This window comes from Echiichthys vipera (assembly GCF_963691815.1).
Source record: "Echiichthys vipera genome assembly, chromosome: 22".
NCBI lineage: Eukaryota > Metazoa > Chordata > Actinopteri > Perciformes > Trachinidae > Echiichthys > Echiichthys vipera.
The window spans coordinates 15,014,992-15,036,778 of NC_139847.1; the positions used below are offsets into that span (position 1 = coordinate 15,014,992).

At 39.4% G+C, this 21,787-nt stretch overlaps 4 protein-coding genes across 4 annotated transcripts; 3 read left to right on the forward strand and 1 right to left on the reverse strand.

Annotated features, from left to right (window-relative positions):
• Window positions 1-934: 934 nt before the first annotated feature.
• Window positions 935-3,718, forward strand: LOC310963975 (carbohydrate sulfotransferase 12-like; the record flags this gene model as incomplete). The annotated part of the gene is made up of 5 exons (XM_083936932.1): window positions 935-974; window positions 2,012-2,190; window positions 2,330-2,473; window positions 2,555-2,862; window positions 3,478-3,718. 5 exons carry the CDS (start codon window positions 935-937, stop codon window positions 3,716-3,718), a joined length of 912 nt encoding a protein of 303 aa, XP_083793058.1.
• Window positions 3,719-5,334: 1,616 nt separating this feature from the next.
• On the forward strand, window positions 5,335-7,095 carry LOC310963976 (carbohydrate sulfotransferase 12-like; the record flags this gene model as incomplete). Its single annotated transcript, XM_083936933.1, has 5 exons — window positions 5,335-5,338; window positions 5,389-5,567; window positions 5,707-5,850; window positions 5,932-6,239; window positions 6,855-7,095. The coding sequence occupies 5 exons, from the start codon at window positions 5,335-5,337 to the stop codon at window positions 7,093-7,095; spliced, it is 876 nt and encodes a 291-aa protein (XP_083793059.1).
• A 2,641-nt stretch (window positions 7,096-9,736) lies between these two features.
• On the reverse strand, window positions 9,737-11,040 carry LOC310964140 (uncharacterized protein). Its single transcript, XM_083937178.1, has 4 exons — window positions 10,988-11,040; window positions 10,762-10,883; window positions 10,489-10,542; window positions 9,737-10,327 (listed from the first exon to the last, which is right to left on the reverse strand). The coding sequence occupies exons 2-4, from the start codon at window positions 10,873-10,875 to the stop codon at window positions 10,052-10,054; spliced, it is 444 nt and encodes a 147-aa protein (XP_083793304.1). The 5' UTR covers window positions 10,876-10,883; window positions 10,988-11,040; the 3' UTR covers window positions 9,737-10,051.
• Window positions 11,041-13,890: 2,850 nt separating this feature from the next.
• On the forward strand, window positions 13,891-21,787 carry LOC310963977 (carbohydrate sulfotransferase 12-like; the record flags this gene model as incomplete). Its single annotated transcript, XM_083936934.1, has 6 exons — window positions 13,891-13,979; window positions 17,469-17,491; window positions 20,106-20,284; window positions 20,423-20,557; window positions 20,637-20,944; window positions 21,547-21,787. 6 exons carry the CDS (start codon window positions 13,891-13,893, stop codon window positions 21,785-21,787), a joined length of 975 nt encoding a protein of 324 aa, XP_083793060.1.

Genomic DNA, 21,787 nt, shown 5'->3' on the forward strand with positions numbered 1-21,787 from the left:
GCTAAGACTTAGACTTTGGGTTAGACTGGCTACTTAAAGCTAAGTGCAGTTTCCTAGCCCCTCCTTTGACAATGGTCTTACCATTTTTGGGAATTCCCGTGGATCTCAGAGCAGAGGTCTTTCCTGAGACAAAGAGTCTTTTGGGAAAGATCCAATTCCTTAGCATTGCCTTAAAATATGATTCATGAGAGGTACAGGTTCTCATCAGAGGATATTGGCTATTTGATCGTCCTTGTTGGACCTTTTGTTGGCAATGCTACACAAAGAAGACGTGCACTTATTGTTGTGAAGTGTGTCTGTTTCACTGCTATTCATATTTGCATGATGTTGGTGACGGTGAAACTCTGAGCAAAAATACGGTGTGCCATGCTATCAACAATGGTTGTAGCTGAACTCAAGTCATTGCTCAATATGATTGAAATGTTTCCAAGCTTTTCGCCCACTGAAACCGTCAAGGGGGGATTTTATAATTTTATATTTCATAGTTTAAGTGTAAAAAACGGGAGGTTGCGCATCAGTCTTGAAATTCTGCGTGGGGGGGTTTGTCCCCCATGCGATGTGCATTAACATTTAGCTTAATAGGTTCCGATTCTTATATCACATGGAAAACTTATTCATGAAAGGTAATTGAATTATGGTCAGTGTGGCGTATTAAACCTTTATATTTGTAACATTCTATTGCTCTCTAAACCATTTACAGGACTCCCCAAACTCAAAGGTGAAATTGACTGTACACATGTCCCCATCAATGCACCTTAAGAACATGAAGCAGACTTTGTGAATAGAAAGTCATCACACAGCATCAATGTGCAGGTAACGTTTTACCTGAGCCAGATCACGGGGGAAGTGAAATTGATTGCCGGTAGCCTACTAAATCCTTGTAATGGTGCTTCATAATGGTCACCACATCTAGATTTGGGTAAAAGACAAGACGATGGACAGACAGGATCCAAACCTCAGCTGCCTGCACTCGGGTACGACAGTCAGGCAATGACACTAACATTTGCCTCAAGCAGCGCGCCGTGGCTAGCAGTTCCTTCTCTGTCTTCAAGCTAATTGCAGCCTGCATCTGTGCCAGATTCAGTCTTTAAATTCAGGTTGATGCGGAAATCTCAGCTAGGGATGTAACAATGCATCACGACACAGTTAAAATTGATTAAAATGTGACATGATACAAATTGGTTGAGATGAGAAATTAATTGGATGGTGCTATCTACTTTTGACTTAATTGATATTCTCAGTCTCTCGTGTCATTACACAGCGCTGCAAAGATGGAGACAGCCACAGCAGGCCTGTTTTATCCAGCGTGTTCTCATGATAACTTTGTAGTAAATCCTACGTAGAGTTATGCACTTAAATTTGTACGGAAAAAACACGTTGACAAACAGCAGGACCAGACACAAAAAAAACAGCGTTATGTGAAAGATTTTAGCAAACAAAAGGTGACGGTTATGGTTAGGTATGAAAAACACTTGGACAGGATCTGAAAAAAGGCCCCATGCTGTTATCATAGTCCATTATAATGATCTGCTGCTCTTTAGTGAAATATTGGGCCCTCGATCTATCCTTTCTGTAAGGGTGAGTAAAATGACGCAACACACACCCTTTTCATGGGGTCATGCATTGAAACTAAATAGGAAAATCTGGCTGAACAAATTAACTGGTAAGTGAGCTTTGTGGTACCATTTGCGAATTTTGTATCCAAAGAGTGCCCGGGTATGTTCTGCCTGCTTTGTAATACACCCCACTGCTGTGTTTCCTGTTTGTTACGAGGCTCCTGGTTTGTTTGGACTTTGGCTGCACTGCCTGTAAAAATGAATTGGAAGTAAGTATGTGGATTAGTAGATGGTGGAGCTGCCACCTCAGCCCTGACTTTCAAGTTATCTTGCTCACATTTAACAGACCATTCCTTTAGCTGTGGCGCTTTAAGAAATACAAATATTTGGTGTTTGGCCTGATGGGTGAATTAGTGAGTCATAATTTGCTACACATACTCTTGTTCTTCTTTCAGCCGCAGAGAGGTTCAATCAGCTACGGGAAGGGAGAAAGCAGCTGCTAAGAGAAACGTGTGATGCTGACAAGGAGGCATTTAATGGGGGGAAGCACAGTTTAGAAGACTTGACATACCCTGAGCTGGAGAACCTCATCGTGGATGACGAGCACGGCGTCATCTACTGCTACCTCCCTAAGGTGATGTAGACATGAACATACACGACACACTTACAGTACACACTGTGAACTGTTACTGTCTTTCACAACTGTTTAGGAACACCCCTTTTTGTTAACAGTGCTGTTCTAGTCTGACCCATGCTCTTGGTCTTATATACAGGTGGGCTGTACCAACTGGAAAAGGGTTTTTTCTGTCCTGGGCCAGGGGAAACCATATAAGGACCCCATGTCCATACTTGGACCTATGGCCCACGTCGACAAGCACCTCACTTTCCTTAAGAGCTTCCCAAGACAAGAGATGATGGTCAGCTCATACAAAAACATCAGAGGTGTTCTTAAAATTATAAACAGAAAACATTGATGTAGACTTATTTGTTGACTACAGGCAAAACTGAAGTACTACACCAAGTTCCTCATTGTCAGGAACCCATTCATCCGTCTCATCTCCGCCTTCCGACACAAGTTACAAATGAAAAATGAAGGCTTTTATCAAAAAGTTGGTCGGAGCATTCTTCGCCTGTATGGCAACTACTCCAATCCACCAATGACAATGGACGAGGCGATTGCAAAGGGGGTGCTCCCCTCATTTCACAACTTTATTCAGTACCTGCTGGACCCACGGACAGAGGAGAATCATCCCTTTGATGAACACTGGAGACAGATGCACCGCATGTGTCACCCCTGCCTCATACAGTAAGGAGATTTTTGATGAAACTAATTTAATTCATCATTAATCTGACTGTCAAGACTTTGTTCCCTGAATTGACTAAAATGAAGCTGATTTAGCTCAGCCTTGGTGTTTTTCTTTCCTTCTTGTGACTTTCCTTGTTCCTGTTTAAATGTGTACTCCAGTGAGATAATGTGTTTTCATAAAGAATAATGAGAGACATTTTAAAAAAGAAAATTCATAATTACTGGAGCTGAGATGGACATATCCTGACTTTTAGTCCCTAAAATGGGTCAAGCTCCAAAAAGACTGGACTTCCCATATTGCAACTAGACAACAAAAGACAGCTGTATACTACATACTGCTGTCAAACATGCATGTAATTTCATATGTAGTTTTGTTATGCTTCAAAATTAACTTTTGTTTGCATCATGCATCCATGCTACGCTTTATCCAAACCAGTATATATTGCTGGTAGACGGTTTCAAATATAGCGACAAATGGTACAATTAATAATGATAACTTGAATATCACTTCTTGTAATAGCTAAACAGATCTTTATCTATAAATTTGTTCCTTTAACATCTATAAACTTCCAATGAATTCCATACAATGATAAAATGGGTTTTTTTGCCTCACAGGTATGATTTTGTTGGCCATCAGGAGACTCTTAAGGAGGACGCTGATCACCTGCTGAAGCTTTTAGGGCTGGAGGACGACATTAAATTCCCTCCTGTCTATGAGAACGTGACTAGCGCTGGTTCTTTGTTGGACTGGTTCAGTACAGTGCCTCTAGAGGACAGGAGGAAACTGTACGAGATCTACGAGAAAGACTTCAAGCTTTTTGGCTACAGAAAGCCGGACGAATTGCTTGATGGTTGAAATGAATCAGTCCCATAAATGCATCACCAGATTTCCAAAATGCTTCCAGCGATTCCAAAGGTGGTGCTATTTGCGACCCAGGTCTTATAAATACATTAATGTTAGGTTAAGTCTGATGGATTTGTACAATTACTCCAAATGCATTAGACGTCTGTTGAGCTAATTTGTAGCCTTACATAGTGATGTACTTTTGCCTCCTGCAATACACACACCTGTTATAATTTCACAGGTTAGAAGTAAAGAATTGACATTTGTATAAAAAAAACAGATACACACGTACACTCCTATACTACTGTATCCCCTGGAGCAGTCTTTTTTTACTCCTCTTGGTCCTTCTTTCTCAATATCTTTTCAAGTGAATAATATGCAGAGATGGCAGTTTTTATTTCCCTCTCTTTGTTGCTGTTGTTTACACTAAATACATCATTTTGAAACTTTATGGAGCTGCAACCGGACATTGCAGGAACCTGGAACCCCTCAGTGTATTTTTTCTTAGTGTTGTGCGCTCCTGGTTCGTTCTTGGAATTTCTATATGGATTTCCTGAATTATTATGAAGTATAGTCTTTAAATCTGATAAAGTAATCATTGTAGGAGATTTTTAACATGTGTGCACATAAATCTACTCACTGTTTTAACACCCTCCACCTTGCTTTGGCTTATGGTGTGGAAATTAAAGACTTAATGGTTTTTCTTCAAAATGTTATTTCATCAGACCCTTATTTAATAACTTTTGAATTCCTATTTCAGGACTACTCATCTTTAGGCAAAACTTTCTATGCTAGAAGTCCATGTGATTGTACTGTAACTTAATTTAATAAGCGATTCCATGGGCGTTTAATTAAATGCCTTGTCTTAATATTCAAGATTATGTTAGTAGACCATGTGAGGCCCCTTAAACAGTTAAATGATGCAAATTTTATTTGGAAGAATCATTTATTGTTACAGTAGCTCATTTTTTAGTTACCTTCAAGTGAACTTCTGGTGTATAAAAATCCCACGCTCTTTTTAGGCAAATACACTTACCAAAGAAGTCATCGAGACATTTTTTTCCGTGCACCAACAACTAACGTTGAAATCTGGGACAGTCGCAAACAGTCGCTAACAGCTAAATGCAGCTAACAAGGATTAGCTCAGGGCGGCAAGTTGAATGCATTCAAACATCTTTTTTAACCACTAGTATTGCTCCAAATAACACCACACCTCTGCAGTAGCATTATAAGAGCCCTCATACATAAAACGAAGCACCAACAATGTAGTTAGTGACATCAGAGTTTATAAAAAAGATTGTTTTAAAGACTTACCTACTCCACCGGTACCAGCTCGTCTCGAAGTAAACTCCATTCAAGTCGATTACCAAATGAAATCCAAAAGGGAGGAGCCCATTGAGGATTTATTCCAGCAAAACACGTAATCGTTGTGTTTTAATAGTTTGGTGAAATATAAGTTATTAATAGATGGTAAAAGGTTTAGAAATGAATTGGAAGTAAGTATGTGGATTAGTAGATGGTGGAGCTGCCACCTCAGCCCTGACTTTCAAGTTATCTTGCTCACATTTAACAGACCATTCCTTTAGCTGTGGCGCTTTAAGAAATACAAATATTTGGTGTTTGGCCTGATGGGTGAATTAGTGAGTCATAATTTGCTACACATACTCTTGTTCTTCTTTCAGCCGCAGAGAGGTTCAATCAGCTACGGGAAGGGAGAAAGCAGCTGCTAAGAGAAACGTGTGATGCTGACAAGGAGGCATTTAATGGGGGGAAGCACAGTTTAGAAGACTTGACATACCCTGAGCTGGAGAACCTCATCGTGGATGACGAGCACGGCGTCATCTACTGCTACCTCCCTAAGGTGATGTAGACATGAACATACACGACACACTTACAGTACACACTGTGAACTGTTACTGTCTTTCACAACTGTTTAGGAACACCCCTTTTTGTTAACAGTGCTGTTCTAGTCTGACCCATGCTCTTGGTCTTATATACAGGTGGGCTGTACCAACTGGAAAAGGGTTTTTTCTGTCCTGGGCCAGGGGAAACCATATAAGGACCCCATGTCCATACTTGGACCTATGGCCCACGTCGACAAGCACCTCACTTTCCTTAAGAGCTTCCCAAGACAAGAGATGATGGTCAGCTCATACAAAAACATCAGAGGTGTTCTTAAAATTATAAACAGAAAACATTGATGTAGACTTATTTGTTGACTACAGGCAAAACTGAAGTACTACACCAAGTTCCTCATTGTCAGGAACCCATTCATCCGTCTCATCTCCGCCTTCCGACACAAGTTACAAATGAAAAATGAAGGCTTTTATCAAAAAGTTGGTCGGAGCATTCTTCGCCTGTATGGCAACTACTCCAATCCACCAATGACAATGGACGAGGCGATTGCAAAGGGGGTGCTCCCCTCATTTCACAACTTTATTCAGTACCTGCTGGACCCACGGACAGAGGAGAATCATCCCTTTGATGAACACTGGAGACAGATGCACCGCATGTGTCACCCCTGCCTCATACAGTAAGGAGATTTTTGATGAAACTAATTTAATTCATCATTAATCTGACTGTCAAGACTTTGTTCCCTGAATTGACTAAAATGAAGCTGATTTAGCTCAGCCTTGGTGTTTTTCTTTCCTTCTTGTGACTTTCCTTGTTCCTGTTTAAATGTGTACTCCAGTGAGATAATGTGTTTTCATAAAGAATAATGAGAGACATTTTAAAAAAGAAAATTCATAATTACTGGAGCTGAGATGGACATATCCTGACTTTTAGTCCCTAAAATGGGTCAAGCTCCAAAAAGACTGGACTTCCCATATTGCAACTAGACAACAAAAGACAGCTGTATACTACATACTGCTGTCAAACATGCATGTAATTTCATATGTAGTTTTGTTATGCTTCAAAATTAACTTTTGTTTGCATCATGCATCCATGCTACGCTTTATCCAAACCAGTATATATTGCTGGTAGACGGTTTCAAATATAGCGACAAATGGTACAATTAATAATGATAACTTGAATATCACTTCTTGTAATAGCTAAACAGATCTTTATCTATAAATTTGTTCCTTTAACATCTATAAACTTCCAATGAATTCCATACAATGATAAAATGGGTTTTTTTGCCTCACAGGTATGATTTTGTTGGCCATCAGGAGACTCTTAAGGAGGACGCTGATCACCTGCTGAAGCTTTTAGGGCTGGAGGACGACATTAAATTCCCTCCTGTCTATGAGAACGTGACTAGCGCTGGTTCTTTGTTGGACTGGTTCAGTACAGTGCCTCTAGAGGACAGGAGGAAACTGTACGAGATCTACGAGAAAGACTTCAAGCTTTTTGGCTACAGAAAGCCGGACGAATTGCTTGATGGTTGAAATGAATCAGTCCCATAAATGCATTACCAGATTTCCAAAATGCTTCCAGCGATTCCAAAGGTGGTGCTATTTGCGACCCAGGTCTTATAAATACATTAATGTTAGGTTAAGTCTGATGGATTTGTACAATTACTCCAAATGCATTAGACGTCTGTTGAGCTAATTTGTAGCCTTACATAGTGATGTACTTTTGCCTCCTGCAATACACACACCTGTTATAATTTCACAGGTTAGAAGTAAAGAATTGACATTTGTATAAAAAAAACAGATACACACGTACACTCCTATACTACTGTATCCCCTGGAGCAGTCTTTTTTTACTCCTCTTGGTCCTTCTTTCTCAATATCTTTTCAAGTGAATAATATGCAGAGATGGCAGTTTTTATTTCCCTCTCTTTGTTGCTGTTGTTTACACTAAATACATCATTTTGAAACTTTATGGAGCTGCAACCGGACATTGCAGGAACCTGGAACCCCTCAGTGTATTTTTTCTTAGTGTTGTGCGCTCCTGGTTCGTTCTTGGAATTTCTATATGGATTTCCTGAATTATTATGAAGTATAGTCTTTAAATCTGATAAAGTAATCATTGTAGGAGATTTTTAACATGTGTGCACATAAATCTACTCACTGTTTTAACACCCTCCACCTTGCTTTGGCTTATGGTGTGGAAATTAAAGACTTAATGGTTTTTCTTCAAAATGTTATTTCATCAGACCCTTATTTAATAACTTTTGAATTCCTATTTCAGGACTACTCATCTTTAGGCAAAACTTTCTATGCTAGAAGTCCATGTGATTGTACTGTAACTTAATTTAATAAGCGATTCCATGGGCGTTTAATTAAATGCCTTGTCTTAATATTCAAGATTATGTTAGTAGACCATGTGAGGCCCCTTAAACAGTTAAATGATGCAAATTTTATTTGGAAGAATCATTTATTGTTACAGTAGCTCATTTTTTAGTTACCTTCAAGTGAACTTCTGGTGTATAAAAATCCCACGCTCTTTTTAGGCAAATACACTTACCAAAGAAGTCATCGAGACATTTTTTTCCGTGCACCAACAACTAACGTTGAAATCTGGGACAGTCGCAAACAGTCGCTAACAGCTAAATGCAGCTAACAAGGATTAGCTCAGGGCGGCAAGTTGAATGCATTCAAACATCTTTTTTAACCACTAGTATTGCTCCAAATAACACCACACCTCTGCAGTAGCATTATAAGAGCCCTCATACATAAAACGAAGCACCAACAATGTAGTTAGTGACATCAGAGTTTATAAAAAAGATTGTTTTAAAGACTTACCTACTCCACCGGTACCAGCTCGTCTCGAAGTAAACTCCATTCAAGTCGATTACCAAATGAAATCCAAAAGGGAGGAGCCCATTGAGGATTTATTCCAGCAAAACACGTAATCGTTGTGTTTTAATAGTTTGGTGAAATATAAGTTATTAATAGATGGTAAAAGGTTTAGAAAAGTCCCACACAGCTTTCCCGCGCAGCACCGAAACATTACCCGAGAGGTATGGGGTGTGTGTTACTGGAACACGCAGGGGGAAAGACGACTAGCTTGCAACTTGTCAAAAAATACTTTTGAATGCGTTCAACTTGCTACTTTGTGTTAGTCACATTTGACTGTTAGCAACTGTCCCCGATTTAGTTGTTTGTGCACAAAAACAATTATCTCGATGATTTCTTTGATATGTGTATTTGCCTAAAAAGAGCCTGGAGTGATTTCACTTTAAGTGTCTGAATATCAATTAATGTAAAATCTACTTTTCTCTTCATGCTAAGAAGGCACAAGAACTGAACTGAATGGAAGAAATGATACAATTAATCAAGCGTGTGGAGACGCCTCCAAGTATGGAGTTGGTTCGGCCTTACTTGTGGTTCCAGCTGCTGTTTCAGTACTTATGTATAGGGTAGAAGTCAAACATTTAATTTAGTTTTTTGTCATTTTTATTTTTATCACAAGATTTCTGTAGCCTACTCGCTACATTTCAAGTCCCATTGCTGTGTCTATAGAAATGGAATGTTAGGGTGCTTTAGGCATAAGGGGTCATGTTGCTGTAATGTACTTATGTGTGTGTGTGATATGTGTGACTGAATCATAGTGGTCAGCTTAAATTGTTTGAATGGCCTTGATAGATTAGACTTTTCCACTGAAACCTGGAGGAAGACTTCCTCAAGGCCTGGGAACCAGATAATAATGTAACTGCTAGCAGATCAACAAATACCTTATACCGTTAAGTGAGTGATGAAGTGAAACTGTATTGGCCCATCTTCAATATGTGTATCTTTTTGTATAACGCTCATGGGACTGCCCTTGAGAGAGCTTTTCACACTCTGTGAAACTGTTCTTATTCTACTTGTAAAACAGTAAAACCAACAAAGACAACTGATTGAATAAGATCGTATTGAACAAATTCTTGTCGCAGAAATTTTCAACACACAAACATCAGAAATGTGCCTTTCACAACGGAAGCAGCTTTAATGGCACACAAGGATGTGGTTAATTTAACCCATTAACCAGCTACAAAAACATCAAGATCTTTAAGATCTTGATGGCAAAGAAAGAAGCCATCAGACAACACTATTGTTCATGTATTAGATTTATTTGTGTAGCCTGGTAATACATTTCGGAATATAGATTATAGTCTAGTACTGTTTCTGTTATTGCAAGGAAAACTGTGAAAATAAAAAAGCAAAGGAAACAAAATCATAATTTACTTGCATTATCCCCCCTAATATTTGAGCTCTGCATACGTAACAGAATCTAAATGTGTTTGTGTTGTGTCTGTTCTACTCTGACATCATGTTTAATGTGAAACAATTAAAAGTAATTCATGATTTCTGGGCCAGTGCATGGAAGCAAAATGAAGCTACTCAATAAGAAAGATAAAACTTAAGCATTCAATCGATGTGATAAAAGAGATTGAGACACTGATTGACATGAACGTTACAATTCAGCATGATACTCCTCAAGGGCGTCGATCATTTTATTCATTCTTCCCAGTTCCTTTTCAGTGTACACAATCTGTGCATCCATCCCCTCATTTTCGCTGTCTATATCAGACTTGGTTTTCTCCATAAAGCGCTTGAACTCCTTTATATTTCCCTCAATTAATGGTGCGTGATCAGGTAGAACTTCTGAGAGTTTCCTTGAGGATGCAATCAGTGGGTCCACGATGCTCATATATTCACTCATGACCTCAAAAATCGTATCCTTTTGTGCCTGATGGGGAAAATAAACTCACTTTATGACATGGCACATATTATATTGTGTATCATATATAAAATCACTTATGAACGAGCCACAATTCATCATTCAGAGTATTTAATCACTGAAATACTCCAAAGCATTTTTTGTGTGGGACAAGAAACTGAGTGACTCACCTTCAGTTCGTCCAGTCTTTGCTGTATTTTCTGATGGCTTTCCTTGAGATCTTTCTGTAAATCCAGCGGGATAATCAGAATTAACAGGCAGTTACATTTGTGATCGAGTATAAGTATGACAGCAGCACTATTAAGAGAACATTAGCTGATACGACTGCAGCTTTAAAAATTAAAAATATTTCAACCGAAGTTTGTGACGACTGTCTGAGGGCTTGCAAATCTATGTGGAACTGTTTTCTATATCAAAGGGGAGTTAAGCAACAATGTATTTACCAGTTTGTTTTTGTCTGTCAATGAACTTGCCAAGCAAACCAGACACAGCAGAGTGAAGAGGAAGTAAAAGCCACCAGCCACTCCTCTGCTTCTGCACAAAGCTGGTGCTGCCATTGCTCTTTCTAAAGAAGAATGAACAAAGAGTCAATGGAGATTAGAAAAATAAATTGTTAAATTTTAAAGTCTACAGTACAAACCAACTTATAGTTAAAGTTTCTGATCTTACCTGTCAGGGAAAAAGAGCTGCTGTACCCGTGATGAATGAAAAAATATTATGAGATGATACAGCACACACTGTCTATATTAATCTTAATCTGACACCTCCCCCACATCACCGCCACTCCTTAGCTTACCCTTGAGGCCGTATCTTTGGTTTCGTTTTCACAGAAATTGTTGTCGGCAGTTGCACTTCACAGGAATTGTTGAGATTTTTAAACATGAAGTGTTTCTCTTTTATTTTTATTTTATTGACACACCTAACATCATCACATTTATATGTTAAAATAATTATTTTGTGATAGTAATCTTAAAATATCCTAATGTGTTAAAATTAAATCCTTCTATAATATGATGACACAACACATTTAAACAGGGTAGGATTCAAAATATTCAATTCAATTCAATTCGATTTTATTTATAGTGCCAAATCATAACAAAAGTTATCTCAGGACACTTTACTGACTAGGTATAGACCACACTCTATGACTTATTTATGATCTACATAGACCCAACAAAATACAGTCATTATTTTAGATTTTACCTTCCTCCAACACAGTACAATAGTATAGTATAGTATTATATTAAAACATTTCTGTAAGTTGGCGAAAGTCTGTTGCAGGAAGATCAGAGTACTCTCAAATCACAGATTAACAAAATTCACATTACTTACACAGTTCACACTCAATTGAGCAGTTATTTTAGGACATACAAAAATCTCCTTGGTCATCCTCATTTTACCTCGACCATTTTGGGCAGAAGTTTCTGATACATCAGACTGGGATTGGGACTCTTTCATGGCTCTCTTGACCTTGTCCGAGCCATCGCGGTCGATCTGCTGGAAGAGCTTGTCTAGCGCTGCATCTCCCACCAGCTTCCCACTTTTCTCCTCCTTGGCAATGTCCATCACCACCTTGTCCCATTTGCAGGTGGAGATGGAAGATGAGGGGTACTTATTGGGATTGAAGTGTTTGATGTTGATTGAGAAATCTTTATTTCAACATCACGGTAGATTCATAGCGGTAACATTTCCAACAAAAACCTGGCATCACAAACAGGATTCAATGACGGATCATCTGTAGACAACAGAGGACAATGACTGATCGCAGAGGCCTGCCTCTACCTCGAAACACTAAAGCTCCCCCCTCATCTTCTGATCATCTACACAGGAATCCATTTAATTCTTCAAAATGACAACAAAATACCAGGTTTGATGCTGAATTTATGAATTCCTCAAAACAACAAAATAGATTATGAAATGACATACCTGTAGAAAGGCCGATTTGTTTATTGATCACAGGATTATTATGGTTACTTATGGACTCAATTTAGTCACATTTTGTGTCTCTTGATGTCACTGTAATTCTCAAGAAGTAGACTAGAGGCGGTAAAACAGAAATGAATGTTCAGATTGAGTATTGAAGTTCCTTGACCTAAGAAGTAAATGTATTGGGTGGCCTTTGATCACATACATTGCTTAAAGGAAGGCAGTTGGAGAAAAGACAGGTGGATGGTGTTAAGATTACAAAGGACATACAGTCTGTTGATTAACAAAGGAGAAGTGATCACACCTTCCAATTCACTGTCTTCAGTGGAACCGATGAGTGATCTAGGAATTAACAATGACGTCGGTGTCGAAGAGAGTAACATGTACCCGTGCCTGATAATTAAGATGGGTTCAAGACAGGCTAACGAGAGAGGGTCAGCCCAGCAGGAAGTGAAGCTACAGTAGGGAGTGTTCTTTCCACAGGAGCTGGTGGTCCGTTGGAGGAGCCATGTGACCAGGGGGTGAAGGATTCAACTTGTTAATGCATAAGAGCCAGTCTTGGAGTGACAGACTTTCTAGAGCTTGAACCAGGGACTGCCTCAGCAACAGTACAAATCACAACAACTCAATGACTTTATTGCTGTTTAAATACTTTGTAAAAGGGGCTCTCTCTGTGCTCTTACAGGCTTGGGGGTTGCACCAACAGCTTGGCTTCAAGCCAGGATGACTGCAATCTCTGACCCCAGTGAGACCCCTTGTCCAAGAGGAAAATTCTTTGCTGTTGTTGTGGAAGAAAACATGATTGAGAAAGTGAATAACAGGGCTAAGTCACCGTGTACTGGGGACATAGGCCCGATAAGCACATTCTGTTTAGAAAACAATAAAACTGTATTTGGGCATGATGACGTCTGTACACAAAGTAGACACTACTGATGTACTGAGTGTGTATTGGAAAGACCTGATGGGGCGTGTAAACGTTGGCAGCACACAAACCTCGGTATAAGAGGGGATGTTCTGTTAAGAGGAATTTGGTATTTAGGAATGTAGGATTTAGGATTTTGGATCTTGGAACTCTGTGATGAGTGTGTCAAACCTTGATTCAATAAATTCCCCTTGATAGCTGTGAGACCAGCTATCAAGGGGACCAGATTCAAGGCATTTTGACGCCGAGCCCCAGTCAAAGACTGAGCAAGAAGAGCCGAAGCCAAATCCATGATGACAAAACAGATGAAAGTGTGACACAGTCAACATTCTTCCCTCTCTCTCCACAACGATTCAACCAAACCATGAACCTGCCTATAGTCCAAGTAGCGGGAGTACCAGGCACTAACCTGGTTTTCAGACTGAAGCAGCTGACTCCCTGCCCTCCATCACGGTGGGAGGCATAATGTTTTCCAAAACTCTTTTTGACTTCCGCAAAGACTGGAATCCAACTTAGGGAGAACTTCAACTTCTTCATACGAATAAACGAATAAAGGCTGAATAAATTGGGATCTGGCAAATACTCCAAGATCAAGAAAGCATTTGGTACTAGGGATAGACATCTGAAATGTAGCAACTGGGAACATGACAGTAATGGGCTCTATCTGAAGCTCCTAGAGGACCTCATCAAGACACTCCAGGAGGGGTTCCTTTCAAAAGATGACATGGCTGTCATCATCAACTGCAAACAAGGCATTAACAAAGACATTGACACTTACTACCGCAGACTCTTGGAGGCATGCAACACCCACAGGCAAGCAGCCTGAATGAACCAGAGACTCCTGGGGGAAAGCCATTTCAAGAATTGCTTTGTGTCCGGACTAAAACCAGAGACTGGTAGTCAGGTTATGAAAAACTATGTTGATTGTCAATACTCCAAACTGCCTAAGGTTGTTCATCACACATCAAAACTCAATATAATATTTTAGCAAGAGCCTGGTAATTTAAGAACTTTAAGATTCGACCATTATTAAAACGTATGTCGTTCAAAAAAGATGATGAAACAACAGTGACGTGCAGTGAGGGTTGGGGTTGGGGAGGCACTGACTCACAAGTCAGATTTACAAACATACAGTAGGATGTCAATAGGATGAGAGAATAGGAGCAAATAGGATGCTGAAAAGCATTTTAAAACACCAGCGCCACTGTATATTGCAGAATATCTTACCTTTACTTGCAAATTACTTCTTGCTTTGACTGAAAGTCCAGCTTTGGAAAATTTCTTAGTTTAGAAATCAAATCCTCCATTTTCAGGGCGAGAAATGACAGCTAAGCTAAGCTCTACAGCGTCGCACAGCACACTTCTGTGTTTACTTTTTGCCCACAGGTCAGAGTTCACCGTGACCTGGCTGGGGGCTATCAGGCTGCTCACTATCGCCGCCCTCATTGAGGCAGAGGTAGTGCCTGCCTCAAGGCGAGCATTTTCCCTGTGGATTTATGTCACATCAATAAGATGTAAATATTACACATATACGTAAAATACATAACTGAACACCATGGAAAAGAAGACTTATGCTTTTATTATATAAAATAATTTGTAATAAATAATAAAACGATTTTTCACTATAAATATGGTCAAAATACATTAAGAACCACACCAAAATCATAGTCCAGAGGACAAATATTAATACTTGTGTTATTTTATTATTTAGTCTCTTTTACCTCTTATGATGACAGCGGAGGCACAGCCTCACCTGCCTCCCCTGACTGCACGTCACTGTGAAACAAAGAGTTTGTTACTATTTAGACATTTAAGGTGGCTCCTTTGATTCACAACATCAACTCATGTACAAGCAACTTGAGAGAAAACAGTCTACCTTAAAATGTCTGGTAGTTGTGCAAAAGTCTGTGTCAGTGGCAGACATGTTGTCAATGGTGAAGAGGACATTATATACAATGGAGATCAAAATTACAGACAAAATATGATTATTTCTGAAAAACTGTTATTTTTCATTTTTCAGAAATGTATAGAATATCCGCTGTTTCTATAACACTGCTGTCCTAGCATGATTTTTTTTTTTTTTTTTTTAAATAACAAAGGCACTTGAACCAAAAACTTTATTTGGTGAAAAAAAAAAGTGAGCAAATTTAGAGAACAGTAACCATTATGTCAGAAGAGAAGATTTCAACACTGTATTCTTCGGGCTATAAGATTGAAAAATGAACAGGAAGTGTAGAGGCAACAGCTTTGAATAACTTCAGCACATCTGGGCCCACAGGACATTTGAAGATGTAGCAGTGCAAAACAACAGCTATGTAGGCTATATAAGCAAAGGTAACTGATGTGATTTGATGATCTGGCTGTGGCTTTTATTCACCCTCTGTTCATTGAGTTAGTGTGATCTGACCCAAGGATTTGCATGTATCACTATGTGTGTGTTTCTGTGTGTGTGTGTGTGTGTGTGTGTGTGTGTCTGCTGAGAAAGTCCAGTCAGACTGCACCAGTCCTGGGTGTGAAACAGAAATATGTCACTGCCAGAGACTAAAGATCCATAAAGAGAGTCCCTCAGATGGGCTACAGTGACTGTGACGGGGATGTCCCTGTCACACTGCAGCAGAGGTCAAGAAGATAATAGGGTTGAAGGTCACCAGGCAGATTTGGGTCAAAGCTCAAGATGCACAGCAGATGCAAGTAACTGTGCCTGTCACTGTTCACCTTCACAGTTACTGAGACAGAAGGCAAATGATTTTCAAAATGGTGAAAATTCATTTCAGCCAACACTGAATGGACCTTACCAGACACAAAGTCACCATCAACTCGTTTTGAGATTGTGGAACTTTAATAATGTATCTTTTTTTGTCACATTGTTTTTTTAATAAACCCTAAAAGGTTACTCTGAACCTGGCATCACACCTAAATCTGGATGTGAGAAAGATTTGAAACAAATGGTGGCGTGTGTCTCTAACCTCCCCAGAAATGCAGAAAACCTGAAAGTAAATTTTGCACTTGCAAGTGCGTGTGAAGCTGTCTGTGAAGAAGTGAAGTGCATTGATAATACCATAAGAATCTTTTTTGCACATGCACTTGCAGCTTAATCTATGACACAGGGATATTGCCATTACCATTAAAGATTCCTAAAGTTTTACATTTTAGGAAATACACTTTGTCACCAAGAATGAGATGGAGAAGCCTGGTACCAACCTGTGAGATAAATATGAAGCTACAGCCAGCAGCCTCTCAGTTTAGCCTAAAGGCTATTAACAGTTAGCCTGCTCTGACCAAATGTAACTAAATCCACCTGTAAACTTCTCTAAAGCTCGCAAATGAATATGTTATAGCTTTTATCCTCTTTACAGACTATGCTATGCTAAGCTAACAATCTGCTGGCTTTAGCGTCACATGTCACAGGTTGTTTTCTGTGATTCCCAGAGGTCAATTATGTCGGCCTGTCCTAAGAGTGGAAGACTGTGATATTCAAATAGAAGTGTCAATATTTTAACCTATATTTCATTTGTATTCTTTTATATTTTTTTAGACTTCTGTTGCTTCTTTCTAAACATTTCATTACTGTTACTACTACATACTAATTTCTAACCATTTTTTAAAATTCATACGGTCTAAGAAGTATTTGAAAACATAATGAACTCTCTCCCAATCCCCCCAAAATTGAGTTAAAATCTAAAATAAAAAGTATGAAACTACTCCATAGACAGTGACAATGACAACTACGAACTATACACTAGAATAAAAAATACTTGTGGTATAAAAAAAAGAATGAAAATAAACAAAACCAGTCTATCTTCACTGTCCAGTTTTTTTTCAACCTTTTTTGAGCCACAGCACATTTTTTACAATAAAAAGAATCCTACGGCATAAAACCAACAGACATTTAAAAAAATGACACAGTAGTCTACAATCACAACTTGGGTAGATATGGAAATTTATCAGTGAGTACATGTTAACATGGAAGTTCATGTCTGTATATGAACAATTATGCATAGCAAAATATGAAACAGTCACCAGTTCTTTTAGTTTCAAAACAATGTTTGGAAAATGGAGAAACACACCTAGAAAGATAGATAGAAAGATAAAATATACACAGATACAAGCAGTAATAAGGAATATAATACAATAATAAACAAGAATAAAAACGTGAAGTAACAGCCACCAGAACTACTACCGAGATCTGTCTTTCATTTTGATCTCAACTACTCACCAAGTTTTGTGAACGACTTGACAGACAGACAGACAGACGTGTAAACGCCTATCAAAATACTTCCAAACTCCTCCTCCTCTCCTCAGTATCTGCATCGTTGTCGTGGCAGGTAATAAGCAAGGAGGCGTGGCTGCACCTACATCCATACTGACAGGTTGACAAGCTCTGTGCACCTACATCCACACTGACAGGTTGACCAGCTCTGTGCACCTACATTGTGTGTGTGTATAACTCTCCTTCAACCTACATTTCTTCAGTTCTCTGCTTTACAGAGATCATTAGAGAACGCTGCAGCAAGGTGAGTGATGTGATTCTGTGTGATAGTTACAGTAGGTTGCTTCTGCACAGAAGCATCAAAATAATGCTTGTTGTTTCCTACTTTGAAGACCATTCAAAATAATGCTTGTGACTTTTATTGTAGATTTTGGAATCACACTCACTGTACTCAGTGTTGTGAAAAACTAGTACAGACTATTTTTACATCGTCTAAATTTGTTTTACAGTAAAGTCTGTACAGTATCTTTTGTGACTGGTATTTACACAGTATTTATCCAGTATTCAAACAGGAAAGTACCTAACTGATAACAACTTACGTGTAATCACACAATTCTTAAAATTCTGTATCTTTGTTGTACTTTTATTACATTTGCATTGTTTCTGGTTCATTGACAGCTCCAGCAGTCATGGCAGTGCGCAGAAAATTCCTGCTGACGGGATGCATTTTTCTCTTCATATTTTCCTTTTACATATGGGACATATCGAAAGAAAAAGGTACGTGTGTGTGTGTGTGTGTGTGTGTGTGTGTAAAGTTCCTGTGGGGTGTAGGCCTACTACAAACCTTGATCAGTGGGTTAGCAAGGTATGTTGTGCTCAAAGCCTGGGTCAGCTGTGACACGAAAGTCAGTCTGTTTTAGCGTCACTTTATCACCATGGTAACTCATGCTGCCAACCAAACCTGGTCGGGAGGAGGTTATCAGCTGAGACTTAGAGCTAAGACTTAGACTTTGGGTTAGACTGGCTACTTAAGGCTAAGTGCAGCTTCCTAGCCCCTCCTTTGACAATGGTCTTACTATTTGTGGGAATTCCCGTGGATCTCAGAGCAGAGGTCTTTCCTGAGACAAAGAGTCTTTTGGGAAAGATCCAATTCCTTAGCATTGCCTTAAAATATCCTTCATGAGAGGTACAGGTTCCCGTCAGAGAATATACGCTATTTGATCGTCCTTGTTGGACCTTTTGTTGGCAATGCTACACAAAGAAGACGTGCACTTATTGTGGCGCAGTGTGTCTGTTTCACTGCTATTCATATTTGCATGATGTTGGTGATGGTAAAAGCCTTGCTATCAACAATGGTTGTAGCTGAGCTCAAGTCATTGCTCAATATGATTGAAATGTTTCCAAGCTTTTAGCCCACTGAAACCGTCAAGGAGGGATTTCATAGTTTTATATTTTATAGTTTAAGTAAAAAAAACAAAACATGAGGTTGCGCATCAGTCTTGAAATTCTGCGTGGGGGGTTTGTCCCCCATGCGATGTGCATTAACATTTAGCTTAATAGGTTCCGATTCTTATATCACATGGAAAACGTATTCATGAAAGGTTATTGAATTATGGTCAGTGTGGTGTATTAAACCTTTATATTTGTAACATTCTATTGCTCTCTAAACCATTTACAGGACTTCCCAAACTCAAAGGTGCAATTGACTGTACATATGTCCCCATCAATGCACCTTAAGAACATGAAGCAGACTTTGTGAATAGAAAGTCATCACACAGCATCAATGTGCATTGATGCAGATCCAAACCTGCCTGCACTCGGGTACGACAGTCAGGCAATGACACTAACATTTGCCTGCTTCCCTGGGCAAGTAAAAATAATATTTGGGTAAGTTGAGATTGTTTACTGGTTGCACAGCGTTGCCAAGATAGTGACAGCCGCAGCAGGTCGCAAAGGCCTGTTTTATCCAGCGTCTTCTCATGAACACGTTGTAGCAAATCCTACGTAAAGTTATGCACATACATACGTACGGAATAAACACGCTGAAGAACCACGGGACCGGACCGGACCGGACCGGAAGTGAAACAACGCACAAAAAACAGCGTTATTTGAACGATTTTAGCCAACAAAAGATGATGGTTATAGTTAGGCACCAAAAACGCTTGGCTTGGATCAGAAAAAAAGGCCCCTTACTGTTATAATAGTGTTGAACTGCTCACAGGAGTTTATTGTAATGATCTGCTCCTCTTGAATAAAGTATTCGGCCCTTGATCTATCCATTTTGTAAGGGTGAGTTAAAATGATGCGATACATGCCCTTTTTATGGGGTCATGCCTTTAAACTAAAGTGGGAAATCTGGCTTGACAAATTTATTTGTAAGTGAGCTTTGTGGTACCATTTGTGAGTTTGGTATCCAAAAAAAGCCTGGGTATGTTCAGCCTGATTTGTAATACACCCCACTGCTGTGTTTCCTGTTTGTTACGAGGCTCCTGGTTTGTTTGGACTTTGGCTGCACTGCCTGTAAAAATGAATTGGAGGTAAGTATGTTGATTAGTAGATGGTGGAGCTGGCACCTCATGCCCGGTTTCCTTTCCAGTTATTGTACTTACATTTAACAGACCCTTCCAATAGCTGTGTGGTGCTTTAAGAAATACAAATATTTGGCGTTTAGCCTGATGACTGAATTAGTGAGTTATAAGTTGCTTCACATACTCATATTCTTCCAACAGCCGCAGAGAGGTTCAATCAGCTACGGGAAGAAAGAAAGCAGCTGCTAAGAGAAACGTGTGAGGCTGACAAGGAGGCATTTAATGGGGGCAAGCACGGTTTAGAAGACTTGACATACCCTGAGCTGAAAAACCTCATTGTGGATGACGAGCACCGCGTCATCTACTGCTACCTCCCCAAGGTGATGTAGACATGAACACACACGACACAACTACAGGACACACTTTTAACTGTAACTGTCTTTCACAACTGTTTAGGAACACCCCTTTTTTTTACACTGCTGTTCTAGTCTGACCCATGCTCTTGGTTTTATATACAGGTGGGCTGTACCAACTGGAAAAGGGTTTTTTCTGTCCTGGGCCAGGGGAAACCATATAAGGACCCCATGTCTAAATCTATTCGGTTCAACACGGACCTCACTTTCCTTAAGAGCTTCCCAAGACAAGAGATGATGGTCAGTTCATACATAAACATCAGGTGTTCTTAAAGTTACAAACCGAAAACATTGATGTAGACTTATTTGTTGACTACAGGTAAAACTGAAGCATTACACCAAGTTCCTCGTTGTCAGGAACCCATTCATCCGTCTCATCTCCGCCTTCCGAAACAAGTTACAAAAGAAAAATGAACCCTTTTATCAAAGAGTTGGTCGGGGCATTCTTTACCATTATGGCAACCACCCTAATCCACCGAAGACAATGGGTGAGGCGATTGCAAAGGGGGTGCTCCCCTCATTTCACAACTTTATTCAGTACCTGCTGGACCCACGGACAGAGGAGAATCAGCCCTTTGATGAACACTGGAGACAGATGCACCGCATGTGTCACCCCTGCCTCATACAGTAAGGAGATTTTTGATAAAAAAAACAATTTAATTCATCATTAATCTGACTTTCAAGACTTTGTTCCCTGAATTGACTAAAATGAAAGGTGATTTAGCTCAGCCTTGGTGTTTTTCTTTCCTTCTTGTGACTTTCCTTGTTCCTGTTTAAATGTGTACTCCAGCGAGATAATGTGTTTTCATAACAAATAATGAGAGACATTTTAAAAAAGAATGTTCATAATTCCTGCAGCTGAGATGGACATATCCTGACTTTTAGTCCCTAAAATGGGTCAAGCTCCAAAAAGACTGGACTTCCCATATTGCAGCTAGACAACAAAAGACAGCTGTATACTACATACTGCTGTCAAACATGCATGTAATTTCATATGTAGTTTTGTTATGCTTCAAAATTAACTTTTCTTTGCATTATGCACCCATGCTACGCTTTGTTGCTGGTAGGATGTTTCAAATATAGCAACTGGTACAATTGATAATGATAACTGGATGAATATCACTTCTTGTGATGAGTAAACTGATCTTCATATTTAAATTTATTCCTTTAACAGCTATAAACTGCCAATGAATTGAATATTAATAAATTTGGGTTTTTCTGCCTGTCAGGTATGATTTTGTTGGCCATCAGGAGACTCTTCAGGAGGACGCTGAGCACCTGCTGAAGCTTTTAGGGCTGGAGGACGACATTAAATTCCCTTCCGCCTATGAGAACGTGACTAGCGCTGGTTCTTTGTTGGACTGGTTCCGTACAGTGCCTCTAGAGGACAGGAGGAAACTGTACGAGATCTACGAGAAAGACTTCAAGCTTTTTGGCTACAGAATGCCGGACAAATTTTTTGATGGTTGA

Bases quoted from the DNA above. Each gene is read 5' to 3' on its own strand.
- LOC310964140 (XM_083937178.1), bottom strand. From the start codon at position 10,875: ATGGCAGCACCAGCTTTGTGCAGAAGCAGAGGAGTGGCTGGTGGCTTT. The intron at 10,543-10,761 runs GTAAATACATTG...CTGGATTTACAG, and splicing joins TGACAGACAAAAACAAACTG to AAAGATCTCAAGGAAAGCCA. The intron at 10,328-10,488 runs GTGAGTCACTCA...TTTCCCCATCAG, and splicing joins AAAGACTGGACGAACTGAAG to GCACAAAAGGATACGATTTT.